This window comes from Anoplophora glabripennis, unplaced genomic scaffold (genome assembly GCF_000390285.2).
Source record: "Anoplophora glabripennis isolate ALB-LARVAE unplaced genomic scaffold, Agla_2.0 scaffold1390, whole genome shotgun sequence".
Lineage (NCBI taxonomy): Eukaryota > Metazoa > Arthropoda > Insecta > Coleoptera > Cerambycidae > Anoplophora > Anoplophora glabripennis.
Genome location: NW_019417476.1, coordinates 40,781 through 54,326, shown reverse-complemented (window position 1 = coordinate 54,326; position 13,546 = coordinate 40,781). Strand labels below are relative to the sequence as shown.

Sequence of the window (13,546 nt, the reverse complement as noted above, 5' to 3'; positions counted from 1 at the left end):
GTTCCAGCTTCAAAGCAATTTGCTTAGAAACCATGTCATCCTGTGTAGAAAAACCTATTTGAAAAGTTATATTTTCTTCCATATCGTCATTGTCATCGTAATTCCAGTTAGTAACTTAATTTTAGAAAAAATTTATAACATTGAGTAATTCTCTAGTGTTGCAACCGAAACGTGCATTCTTAAACGTACAGAATGAAGCCTGTTCGATTTTAGTTCGTGCCAGACACAATGAGAGCGCAAGCTGTCCTCTAAATGCTTGCCATGATTGGATGTAATAATTTCCCGACCCAACTAACTGCAAATCTTTAATCTGTGATCTGTGAGTAACTTCTTGTATTTATGTGGCTGTCAAATGGATATTGGATGTATATATCCTAGATTATATACTTAAGAGTACATATAATTAATAATTGGCTGCAAAATTTACCAATTTCCCAGTATTTGTTTTGTTGCAGCTTGTTCTAGGCACGCCTCTGTGACCGCATGCTAGTTTCACAGTTTTCGTAAAAAATGTTGGTTGGCCAAAAAATGTCATAGTGACAACACGTTTTTGTTGTGTAATTCACATTTACATCAAAAATAAAATACAGTCCACTGTTAAACACAATTAGTTCATTATTCAAAGCAGTCATATAATTATATTTACTCGCAAAAGAGAAAAATACAGCACATTGATTGGTACATTCGAGCCGGATTCTACATGAACAAGGATAATTTCAAGTAAGAAACTCATTGCAAATAAGTTATTTTTGCATTCAAGCATTCGCAACTCAACATCAGTAAGAAGCATAGAAGGAGAGCGCAGTTCCGAGTCAGTGTAAATAACAGCAGTTCGTAAGCATACTTGGCGCAGCGCAGATAGCAAGTCGTAGCCGCACATTGAATGGTTGCTGTTTCCTGTAAGTTCTAACCTGTTTATTCGTCAGGAACCTAACAAATCTCAGTATACGTCTATTTGCGTGAACACATACTCATTTTCTATCATTTGTCTACATGGATAGCGAACAGTCGCAAGAACACAAACTTTTAATTGCCAAACGAGGTAGTATAAAAGGACAAATCACACGGTTTTCTAATTTTTTAGCAGGGTTTCACGATAACAAGCGTTCTATTACTGAATTAAAGGCTCGTTTAGAGAAAATTGAAAAACTTGCAGTTGAATTCGATCAAATTCAAACAGAAATTGAAATGTTAGATACCTCGGAAACTAACGAACGGGAAAACTTTGAAGATAACTATTATACTCTCGTGGGTAAAGCTAAAGATTTTCTGCAAGACATCAATCAAATTCCAGTTGCGTAGCCTAATGTAAAAAAATTATTTTGCAAAACTGCCGGCTATACCATTATCAACCTTTTTAGGCGATTATCGCGGTTGGCCTAGGTTTCAAAATAGTTTTACTGATCTAGTAAATAAAGACGCGAATTTAAGTGATGCGCAGCGTGTTCATTATTTGATTGAATCGTTACAGGGCGAAGCAAAGCAGATAATAGAGTCAATTGAAATAACGGACACAAATTACAAAACGGCATTCGATTTATTAAAGCAAAGATACGATGACAAAAAATTAATCAAAAAGGCACATGTAGCGTCGCTATTTGATATAGCACCGTTAGCAAAAGAATCATTTACTGGTTTGCGCAAATTATTAAACGAAGTAAACGTTCATACAAGAGCATTAAGGAACCTTGGCGAATCAACAGACTCCTGGGATATTCTATTAGTGCATCTCATATTTTCCAAGCTTGACCCAACTACAAAACGAGATTGAGAAGCTTACACGGCTAAATTAGATGATCCAAAAATGTCAGACATAACAACATCTCTAACAGAAAAATGTAATTTGCTAGAAACATTAAATGCGGGCAATCGTAATAATTTCAGTCATAGCAAAACTATGAAAGCAAATGTTAAAAGGAACGACGAGCATTACGCGTCTCTGGTAGCAACTCAAAATCGTAGATGCGAATTTTGTAAAGGTTCTCACTCGATATACTATTGCAAAAACTTATTGAAAATTCCTGTCAAGCTAAGACTAGAGGAAATAAAAAAATTCAAAATATGTACAAGTTGTTTACGTGCAGGTCATTTTAACGCAGAATGTAGATCCAGTAACTGTAAATTTTGCAACAAAAAACAATAGTTTACTTCACATTCACGATAATGATGATCATTCAGCAAAGCAAACGAATAACACGGCTCAAAACGAAAACAACTCGCAAGCTAATTCTAATTCACCCGATATATGCAATCAGAATCAAGTCATATCGTCTATCAATGCACATTCTAGTACAAAACATGAACCACACATTTTACTATCAACAGCATTAATTTACATTAAAGATAAACACAACAATTTTATACAGTGCAGAGCATTGTTAGACAATGGATCCCAATCCAATTTCATCACAACTAGTTTATTCACAAAATTAGGATTAAATAAGTGCAAAATAAATGTACCTGTTTCAGGCATTGGACAATCTTTAACTAATATATTTGGGAAAACAATGACAATAATAAAATCTATGCACAATGCTTATCAAAAGGAAATCTCATTACTAATTATTAATCACATCACGGATAACATTCCATTTATATCTTTTGACGATACAAACCTAAACATTCCAGAAAATATCACATTAGCAGATCCAACATTTAATAGTTCATCTCAGATAGATTTACTAATCGGAGCGAGCATGTTCTGGGAACTCCTCTGCGTAGGACAAATACGCATTGGTGCAGACAAGCCTATATTACAAAAATCCAAATTTGGATGGTTATTTTCTGGTCCAATACAACTAAATTTAAATAACGCTACAGTTCAATGTAATTTATCGACAATCGGTTTAGAGCGGCAACTAGAAAAATTCTGGAAAATCGAAGAATTTATAGATCATCGTGAGTTATCGCTAGAAGAAAACCAATGCGAACAAGTATTTATCGAAAAGACAAAACTCGATGAATCAGGTCGGTTTATCATTGAATTACCAACTCGCGAATCATTTGTTGATTTCGGTAATACTAGAGACAGCGCGAAGAAACATTTTCTAGCATTAGAAAAAAGATTAGGCTATAACGCTGATTTAAAGCAGCAATACACGGAATTTATGCGCGAATATCAAGCGTTTGGTCACATGACTAAAATAACAGACAATGATATGCCTTCCGTTGCAGAACTCGACGAAAATAAACATTCGGTATATTATTTACCACATCATAGCGTACTCAAAGAAGCGAGCTTGACCACAAAATTAAGAGTGGTTTTCGACGCGTCTGCAAAATCGGAGACGGGTTTATCTCTCAATTATAATCTATTAACGGGCCCAACAATTTAGGACGATATCTTTTCTATATTGGTAAAATTCAGAAAGCACACATATGTCATAAAGGCTGATATTGCGAAGATGTATCGTCAAATATTAGTAACTGAAGAGCAACGCGACATGCAACGCATTCTTTGGCGCGAAGCACCCGATCAAGTATTGCAAGATTATAAGCTAAACACGTTAACGTATGGTACTTCTCCAGCATCATTTATCGCAACTCGCTGCCTACATGAATTGGCTTTACAAAATCAAACAAATTTTCCTAAAGCAAGTCAAGTCATATTAACCGATTTTTACATGGATGATCTTATTACTGGATCAAACAATCTAGATGAAGTAATTAAGCTCAAGCAAGAAATCGATCAAATCCTTAAAGAGGGCTATTTTCAACTAAGAAAATGGGTTGCTAACAATACGCACATTTTAAGTAGTACCGGAAACACTGAAAACAATTTACCCCAGTTTATTATATCTGACAATTCATGCATTAAAACTCTAGGTCTTTTATGGAACGCGCGAAGTTATACTTTTCAAATTACAGCAAGCGAAAAACAAGATAATCGTGTAGTAACAAAAAGAACAATTTTGTGTAGTTTAGCACAAATTTTTGATCCTCTAGGATTAATAGGTCCTATAACAATACGTGGAAAAATAATCATGCAAAAATTGTGGCAATTACAAGTAAATTGGGACGAGTCAATTCCCATAGACATATATACAGAGTGGTGCGAATTTATTAATCAAGGCTCATTATTAAATAATTTAATAATTCCACGACACATAGCACTACCTAATGCGATAAATTTTCAAATCCATAGGTTTTGCGATGCTTCAGAAGCAGCGTATGGAGTTTGTGTGTATCTTAGAACAACTGAGCGAGAAGGCAGAGTAGCTACACGCTTAATATGCGCGAAGTCGCGAGTAGCTCCGCTGAAGAGTATAACATTGCCCAGGCTAGAGCTTTGTGAAGCGGTACTCTCAGCACAACTCACAATAAAGTAGTTAAAGCATTAAATATTAACTTATCACGTATATATTACTGGTGCGATTCAACTATTGTGCTAGCATGGTTATCTGCTCCAGTTATTCAGTGGCAAACATTTGTACGAAACAGAGTGGCAGAAATCCAACGGATCACAAATATATCTGATTGGAACCACGTAAGATCAAACGAAAACCCGGCTGACATAATTTCTCGTGGTTGCACGCCTCAGAAATTATTAGAGTCGTCATTATGGTGGTCAGGGCCAGCATGGCTCTCCGATGATCCACAGCAATGGAGCACTCATAACGATATACCCACAGAAAATATTCCCGAACTAAAACCGACTAAATTAATAACACTTGCAGCTACCCCGGAAAATGATATTTTCAGAAAGTTTTCATCTTTAGACAACTTAAAGCGAGTAACCGCTTATTGTCTTAGATTTAAAAATAACACTTTAAACAAACAAACAAATCAAATAAATTAACCGGTCCTTTAAGTACAAATGAGTTGACTCAAGCGTTAAACGTTTTAATACGTATTTCACAACTATCCGAATTCAATGAAGACTTCTAAGTTAAGAAAAAACAATTGTGTATCGAAAAACAGTAAGCTAACATCATTAAATCCGTTTATAGACAGGGAAGGTATTATGCGAGTAGGCGGTAGAATTTCCAAATCAAAGGTTCCATTCGATCAAAAATATCCAATTATTTTGTCGAATAAGCACTTATTAACAAATTTAATAATCATGAACGAGCATATTAGAAATTTTCATGCAGGATTACAACTAACTTTAGCAATGTTACGTCTAAAATACTGGCCAATAAGATGTCGTAGCTCAGTGCGAAAAATCTTACACGGTTGTATAGTATGTTTCAAGGCAAAACCGCTTACCACGAAGCCACTTATGGCAGACTTACCTGAACAACGCGTACAACCTGCTAGACCATTTTACAATTGCGGCGTAGATTACGCAGGCCCATTTTTAATAAAGGATGGTAAGACTCGTAACCGTAAAATTGTCAAGTGTTTTTTATGCTTGTTTGTTTGTTTTACCACAAAGGCCGTGCATCTGGAATTGGCAGGTGATCTTAGCACGAATTCATTTTTGAATGCGCTAAAGAGATTTATCTCAAGGCGTGGTATTTGCAAAAATTTATACTCGGACAATGCTTCCAATTTTCGCGGTGCTAATAATGAATTTAAAAGGATAGAAGCTTGTTATCGCGAGATCTCGGTCCTGAAATGAACAATTTTTCAATTTACAAATACAAAACAAACAATATTTGCTGGCACTTCATACCTGCTAGATCTCCGCACATGGGAGGTATCTGGGAGGCGGCAGTTAAATCTGCTAAGTTTCATGTCAAGCGAATCATAGGAAATGCACACCTCACTTTTGAGGAGCTAAATACTGTGTTTGCGCAGATAGAGGCGATATTGAATTCCCGGCCGATCACACCTCTATCAAACGATTCCACCGATCTTATGGCCTTAACACCGAGTCATTTTTTGATTGGCGATGTACTCAATTCCATTCCGCCTGAAAAACGTACCTGTAAACCGGCTCTCACACTACCAAAGACTTTAACAAATCATACAGCATTTTTGGAAGCGATGGAGTTCGGAATATTTGACAACGTTGCAGCAACGAGTTAAATGGAAATTTAACTAGATTAATGATATCCAGGTAGTCGACATGGTTCTTTTGAAAGATGAAGGTTTTCCACCAATGAATTGGCCTTTAGGTAGAATCACCAAGCTGCATCCTGGCACAGATGGTGTAATAATAATAATAATAATAATAATGCATTTATTTTCCTCTAAGACATGTGTACACATATATAGGAATAGTCAATATTACTTAACCTAAGATGACAGAAATTCATCTACAGAATAAATAGACCTGTCCACTAAAAATAACTTTAATTTACATTTAAAACTTTTAAAAAACTGGATTCGCTTTAGTTCCTCTGGCAGATGATTGAAAAGCTTCAAACCAAGATAGTTAGGGGAATTTCGTGATATATTAGATTTATATAGGGGCATCCGAAAGTCACTATTTTGACGCGTATTAATTGAGTGAATGTCCCTGTTCATTTTGAATGTTGCTCGATTTTTAAAAATATATATGCACAGTTCAAAAATTAATAATCCTGAAAGAGTTAACACACCAAATTCCCTAAACAAAGCTTTGCACGTGTGATAACTTGGAATACCCGCAATACATCTCAATATCCGTTTCTGGGCAATAAATACACCAGGTGATAGGGTAGTATCCCCCCAAAAACATACACCGTATCTCAAACGGGAGTCAACTTGAGCGTAATACAAATTCATAAGTTGTTGCTTCGTCAGAACTGATTTCAAGTTTCTAAACAAGTAACACAGAGAATTTAATTTTGCTATAAGGCTGGTGCAGTGCTCTTTCCAATTTAGGCACTCATCCAATGTGAAACCTAGAAAATTGACGGTTGTTATAGTATCAGACAATGGAGAATTGTATACCTGAACATTTAGTTTAGAACATTCTTTCTGATAATTATGAAATCTAATGTAAGATGTTTTTGAGGGATTAAAATATAATGAGTGAGAGCCACACCAATTGCTAACATTATTTAGGACCGAGTTGCATTTGAGTGCCAGTGCATCATCAGTTTTATCAGATACAATTAGCGACGTATCGTCAGCATACATAACTGGGAATGCAGCGGAGATTAAGCTATCAAGTTCACTCGTGTACAACACAAATAATACAGGTCCCAATATCGAGCCCTGTGGCACACCCATACCCACTTCCTTGTATCCTGAATTTATTCTTTGAACGGTACCAACTGAGGAACAAGAAATGCTTACATATTGTGTTCTATTTTTGAGAAATGAAGAAATCCATTCATAGGCCACCCCCCGTATACCATAGCCATCTAGCTTTTGTAATAATTTTTCATGATTCACACAGTCGAATGCCCTGCTGAGATCACAGAAAATCCCAACAGGACACTCGCCTGCCTCCATAAGCTCAATAACCCTTTCACAAAACGAGTGCAAAGCGGTTGTGGTTGATTTACCCGCACAGAACCCATGTTGTTTATCTGTAACAATATCATATTTGTTGAGAAATTTTACTAATCTATCGTGAAAACAATATTCGAATATTTTGGAAAAACACGAAGGGACAGACACTGGCCTATAATTTTCCAGATTATGACAATCGTGTTTTTTAAAAACAGGTACAACCTTTCCAATTTTCAGATAGTCTGGAAATGACCCAGTCTGAAAGGACAAATTAATTAAATAACAAAGAGGTTTTACAATAGCTGTCAGAACTTTTTTTATGATGAAAGCCGGAACGTCATCCGGTCCCGATGAATTTTTATTTTTTAATTTATTTCCTAATAAAATCAACAACTCGTCAGACGAATACGGTTGAATAAAAAAAGAAGGGTACACTTGATTTTGGCTAAGAATGGGGTAATTATTATTAGCCAATGGAATATTCTCAATCAACTTAAGGGGAGCATCTATAAAATAATCATTGAAGATTGAAGCTACAGACAGTGGATCAGTACACAATTCTCCATTATCTAATTTTATACTTATATTTTTTACAATGTTAGACTTATTGGACAGTTCTGAGATTACTCTCCAAGCGGTACGGGTTGGGTTATCAGAATTTACAATTTTACTTTGATAGAATTCCTTTTTTGTTCTACCAACTAATTCGGCATGTGCTTTTCTTGCGATTTTATAAAAGGGGTTCAACTCAGGATACAAAGCTCTCAAAATATGCAAGTCCTTCAGTTTAACACTGGATGTTCTTACAGCGTCATTTACCCACCACTTATGACTTTTCTTATAAAATTTCCGCCGAGGAAAACTTTTATTGAAGTGATATAAAAAAGTATTATGAAAACCTTCATATGCAATATTTATATCAGAAGTATTGTATACCATAGCCCATTGCTCTCTCAATAGATCTAATCGAAACTCTTCGATATTATTAAAGCTTCTCCGAAAGTGAGAGGCCGGAAAAGGCTCCTCATCTCGCCCGTAATCAATCTGAAACAGCACCGTTCTATGGTCAGATACATCATTGTCAACTACAGCTGTAAGACTATTCCGTATCATATTTGTGAAAACATGGTCAATTATGGTTGAGCTAGAGTGTGTAACCCGAGTTGGCCACCGTACCATCGGAACCAGAATAGTTCGCGTAGTGCAAGTGAAAACCGTAAATGGTGAAGTGAAACGTGCTACGACAAAAATCTGTAAGATTTCGATTTAGACAGACCCTATTTAGACTTAGATATTGTTTAAATCAAATTCACATTTCATGTTCAGCATTCATTATTTGTCAAGTACCTAGTAACTATGTATTTTATGCCTTTATGTATATCATAATATGTACTTATTGAAGGCTTAGCCGTTCAAGAGCGGCGGTCTATGTTGCAGCTTGTTTTAGGCACGCCTCTGTGACCGCATGCTAGTTTCACAGTTTTCTTAAAAAATGTTGGTTGGCTAAAAAGTGTCAAAGTGACAACACGTTTTTGTTATGTAATTCACATTTGCATCAAAAATAAAATACAGTCCACTGTTAAACACAATTAGTTCAATATTCAAAGCAGTTATATAATTATATTTACTCGCAAAAGAGAAAAATACAGCACGTTTTTTAGAAGTATATTTTGAAGTAATATGGAAATTTGTAGTTGATGTATAATTATTATATTAGTAAAAGCTGTTGGAATCAAAACTTGAAAGGTATGTACCTATAGAAATTAGAAACAATCAAACAAATGTTTTCTGTTAGAAAAATAAATTACAGAAAAATATTTCTTTTAGATGCTGTTATTTAAACAATGCTGGAAGTTGAAGAAGCTGAAGAAAAAGAAGTTTTACTTGGATTATTTAACTGTGATACATGTAGTATTTTGTCTTGCTGCTGAATAAGTAAAACGTTAATTGTGATGTTAAACAGAAATATTTTTTTAAGTAAAAATACTGTGTTCTTTGAGTGTTGTGAAAAATAAGAAATCCCTCAAATATAATGTATTTTAACTCCATCGTAAATGGTAATGGGTTAAAATGTCAATGTTATAAAGTTAAATGGAAGATATAAAAATAATGTTTTAATCCAGTTGACATGTGATAGCAGAAGATAGGGTTATGTATTTAGAATTAATGTTATTAGTACAGAAATGCCGGTACAGTAGTACAGTATTTATTCAGATGTATGTAATTGATAATATTAAATATAAATAAAAAAGAATGTGTATTATTTATGATTGATTGTGAAAGAAAATTGTGTTTTTTCTGTGACAACAGTGGATATTTAAACATAAATAATATAATTACTTACCGTATATATATATATAAAACTAAATGGTTAATATTTTTATTACATTATTTTTTTTCAAATGTTTATCAACGTTATACAAATATTTTTATCGTTTATACTTATTTCAGACCTCTCGGAATGTATTAAAACCTGAGTTTTTCAAATGACAAAAAAACATTTATTGAAATTACCTTACAAAATTTGCTAACTAAAAAATTGTGTTTATTATGGGTAAAATTGAACACACATCTGTATATTTTATATAATATGCTGGGAGTGTAACTGTATGCATAATGTGACATTGTATATGTAACGTATAGCAGAAGACCAACAAAGATGTTTTATTTAAATCATTCTTTATGCACTGGTGGTTTCCAGGGGTCCTCCTTAAAACGGCAAGAGTGTAGGAATGTAGTGGTGGATTCTTATAAACCAATTAAACAAAACTTCCACACTGTGCACTATATTTACATTCATCTACAGCCTAGTTTCAACTGGAAAACTAAAATTTATGTTAGATTCTACCAACAGCCGGGTAAAAAAATACATATACTATACCTGTCGAAAGGGTTTTTGCAAAACGCCCCCAGGCCAAATATTTGTCTTCTGAGTAAACTTGGAACTGGCTTTTCTCAATTTACAGGTTTATTTTACTTGACAGTTTATGAATCTTGCAGATTTGTACTGGAAGAGGTTATTATTATTTTTAATGAATGGGTAAAGGTTATGTTAAAGCTTACAGTGTTATTTACCTGTCCATATGTTAAGTTAGAAGAATGTATTTCACTGACAATCCAGATCACAAAGCATACGTGGGGCCCCGACCTATAACATAAGCCCATGGGACCGGTGTTGAACGTAATTTTTTTCTTGGGAAAAAAACTATACCAAATCTTCACAAAACCAAAGAATACGATGTAAAACGGCCTCCGCTAGCGTGATTTACACAAATGGGTGCACATAAAGTTGAAAATTTCCGATTTTCGTACGATCAAACGGTGGCCGCCATCTTGTGATATCAAAGTGACGTTAGTCACGGCGCTGTCATCGGCTGTCATAAACTCGCAAAATTTTTTGTCGAAGGGTTTAATACCATCGCTTACGACCCTCTGGGGCTACTGTGAGGGCCGAATATAATTTTTCGCGGAAAGGGAAAGGTATCGTGACGTCACTCGTGAAGAATTCGGCCGCGCAAACTCTGCCAACATCTAGTAAGAGCCGCGGAAAGTACGTTCTCTTTTCACCTGACCCAAGAGACGCCCATGGTTGAATGCACAAATTTTATATCGCTAATGCCGGTCTTAAATTTTGTTACATTCGACCTAAAAAAAGTTGATGGAGATATAGAAGAGAGAGATCGTCGCGACGCGTCGCCGGAAAGGCGTCTCGGGGGGCCAACGCGGGCTTCCTCAGTCCTCGGGCGCGGTACGTACGCCGAGAGAAAAGCCAGGGCTTCGTCCTCGCGCAGAAAGCGAAGGCCGATCGAGCGAGGGAAAAAAATTACGCCGTCGCGAAAACGGCGTTTTCGCCGAAATAATCCGGGCTTTATAAAATTTTCGGCGTTAAAAAGTAAAAAATACGCCGCAAAAATACGCCAGAGACGCTCGGAAAGGACGAAATTTTCGCGTAAAAGCGGAAGGAAGTCCCGATCCCTCCAGGAAAAAGAACCCTCGGTCGGAGAAGTCGACCCCGAAACGCTTCCGATGGAGCGCGTTTCCGAGTATCTGCGTCTCACTTCCCCGCTAAAAGCCGCGGTCGGTCGCGCGGACCCCCCGAAAAACCGAAAATTCACTGGGAAGAGGGAAAAAATCACCGTCAAAATACGACGTTCGTACGAAGGAAGGCCAGCTGGGGGCTTCGCCCCGCGCCTAGCCGCTTCACGGAACACTCTCTTGCGCGTATGTTTTTTAAATCATCACACCTTCATCCACATTACCATCATCTACATCACCATGATCCACAGCACCATCGCATCATCTACATCGCCATCATCTACATCACTATCAACCACATCGCCCTCATCTACATAACATAATCTTCAGCACTATAATCTCCAGCATTATCATCTACATCGCCTTCATCTACATCGCTATCATCTACATCACCATAATTGCAACATCATCTACAGCACCGTCATTTACATTACCATCATTTACATCGTCATCATCAACATCACCATAATCTACATCGCTATTATCTACATCACCATAATCTCCATCTCCATCATCAACATCTACATCGTCATCATCTACATCACTCATCTATATCGCCATGATCTACACCACCATCATCTACATCACCATAATCTACATCGCCATCATCTACATCACCATCACCTACATTGGCATCATCTTCATCACAACCATCTACATCGCCACCATCCACATCACCATAATCTACATCACCGTCATCTACCTGACCATCATTTACATCGCCATTATCTACATTACCATCATCTACTACAGCAACATCTATATCACCATCATGTACATCACCATCATCTACATCACCATCATCTACATCGCCATCATCTACATTGCCATCATCTACGCCACCATCATCTACGTCACCATCATCTACACCACCATTATCTACATCGCCATCATCTACATTACCATTATTTACATCATGTACATCACCACCATCTACATTATTATCACCATTCAAATGTGGGTCGATTTCGTGAAACATTCTGTGTAGCAAGTTTTAAAAATAGTGTCGTCTTACTTCGGTTCTTATCGCTGGACCAGACGCCGCGGATTCATTCCCGAGACGCTGTTCCCGGATCGCATGAGGCTCGCCAAGCGTCATCATGACGGTGGAGACGCAATACGATTAAACTATGCCAAAATTTATTAAATACTATGCCCAGTAGCTTTAGCTACAAGAACCAATAAGTACGAACTATTTGATAAATTTAGAGAAATCTCAGGGGCGATTTTACAATCGACTTCGCGTGGGAATGGCTCGAAAGGTTAATGATTTAGGATGAAAGTAATTTTACTAATAAAGCTTAGATAACGACAGATTCCGACAAGTCACAGGCCTTAACCCTCCTTGAGAAAGTCAATTAGTTAAGTTGTGAAAAGTAAATTAATGTAAAAGATCAAATATTGTTACATATACACACATGAATATACATTTCCCGCGTTTGAACGTCAACCACGTTTATATTATGTAATATAAGTAGTATTGACTTTAAAAGCAATAAGACAAAAGTTATGAAAAGAGTTTCTTGGTCCTGTTAAGCATATACTTGTGTATACATGGAAGCATCTGCCTAGATGTCCGATAATTCAAGTCTGATGAGGGCGCCAGGTATTTTTATAAGAAAAATACCAAAAGAAATTAAAATTGCAAAGTTAAAACTTTATACAAGTTCTGATTTTTCCAAGCCTCGGTATACGCTAAGATATTTCACTGAGCAGAAATGAAACATTATGGAGCTATGAAACTTTAAGTTTATAATCTGTTTGAAAGTGGGCCGTAAAATATCTTTGGCGTGCCGTTGTAGGTGAACAAATAAAATTTTAAAATCTTAATTAACCATCACTGGTAAATTAAATTTGTCTTCACTTTCTATTATTTTTCCTTCTACTTTGAGTCACTGGGTAATGTGTGCATGCAATAATAAAACACTGATGAAGGTGGTGCTGGTTCGTCGGTATGTTTATATGAATTCTTTCAAGTAAGCTGTTTATTTATTTTAGCTCATGTCGTTGCCAGCAACCACCTTAAGTTCCGGAAATGGAAAAAGGGAAGTAGGGAAAGGTAATAACAACAATAAATTCAAAACAATTATATCCAGTCTCAAATGTAGTTTCGAGATGCAAAGTCCGGACTAAATTAAGTAGGAAAATTTCACTATGAAATTTTTACCTTTAAAAAAAAAAT

The 13,546-nt window shown here is 36.2% G+C and overlaps 2 protein-coding genes and 2 long non-coding RNA genes across 4 annotated transcripts; 2 read left to right on the top strand and 2 right to left on the bottom strand.

Moving 5' to 3' along the window:
- Positions 1-2,507: 2,507 nt before the first annotated feature.
- Positions 2,508-3,335, top strand: LOC108914762. The gene has a single exon (XM_018720642.1). The coding sequence runs from the start codon at positions 2,508-2,510 to the stop codon at positions 3,333-3,335; it is 828 nt and encodes a 275-aa protein (XP_018576158.1).
- Positions 3,336-9,005: 5,670 nt separating this feature from the next.
- On the top strand, positions 9,006-9,580 carry LOC111692369. Its single transcript, XR_002763213.1, has 2 exons — positions 9,006-9,075; positions 9,157-9,580. It is a non-coding gene; the product is annotated as an uncharacterized LOC111692369 (long non-coding RNA).
- Positions 9,581-9,856: 276 nt separating this feature from the next.
- LOC111692368 lies at positions 9,857-10,299 on the bottom strand. Its single transcript, XR_002763212.1, has 2 exons — positions 10,211-10,299; positions 9,857-10,154 (listed from the first exon to the last, which is right to left on the bottom strand). It is a non-coding gene; the product is annotated as an uncharacterized LOC111692368 (long non-coding RNA).
- Positions 10,300-11,594: 1,295 nt separating this feature from the next.
- Positions 11,595-12,343, bottom strand: LOC108914761 (prostatic spermine-binding protein-like). Its single transcript, XM_018720641.1, has 4 exons — positions 12,268-12,343; positions 11,993-12,153; positions 11,799-11,913; positions 11,595-11,674 (listed from the first exon to the last, which is right to left on the bottom strand). Exons 1-4 carry the CDS (start codon positions 12,341-12,343, stop codon positions 11,595-11,597), a joined length of 432 nt encoding a protein of 143 aa, XP_018576157.1.
- Between the last annotated feature and the right edge of the window lie 1,203 nt (positions 12,344-13,546).

Coding starts and splice junctions, on each gene's coding strand:
- LOC108914762 (XM_018720642.1), top strand. CDS start 2,508: ATGACAATAATAAAATCTATGCACAATGCTTATCAAAAGGAAATCTCA.
- LOC108914761 (XM_018720641.1), bottom strand. CDS start 12,343: ATGTTTCACGAAATCGACCCACATTTGAATGGTGATAATAATGTAGAT. Junction 12,154..12,267: donor TGTACATGATGTAAATAATG/GTAATGTAGATG, acceptor ATGGTGATGTAG/ATGATGGTGATGTACATGAT. Junction 11,914..11,992: donor GTGATGAAGATGATGCCAAT/GTAGGTGATGGT, acceptor ATGGCGATATAG/ATGAGTGATGTAGATGATGA.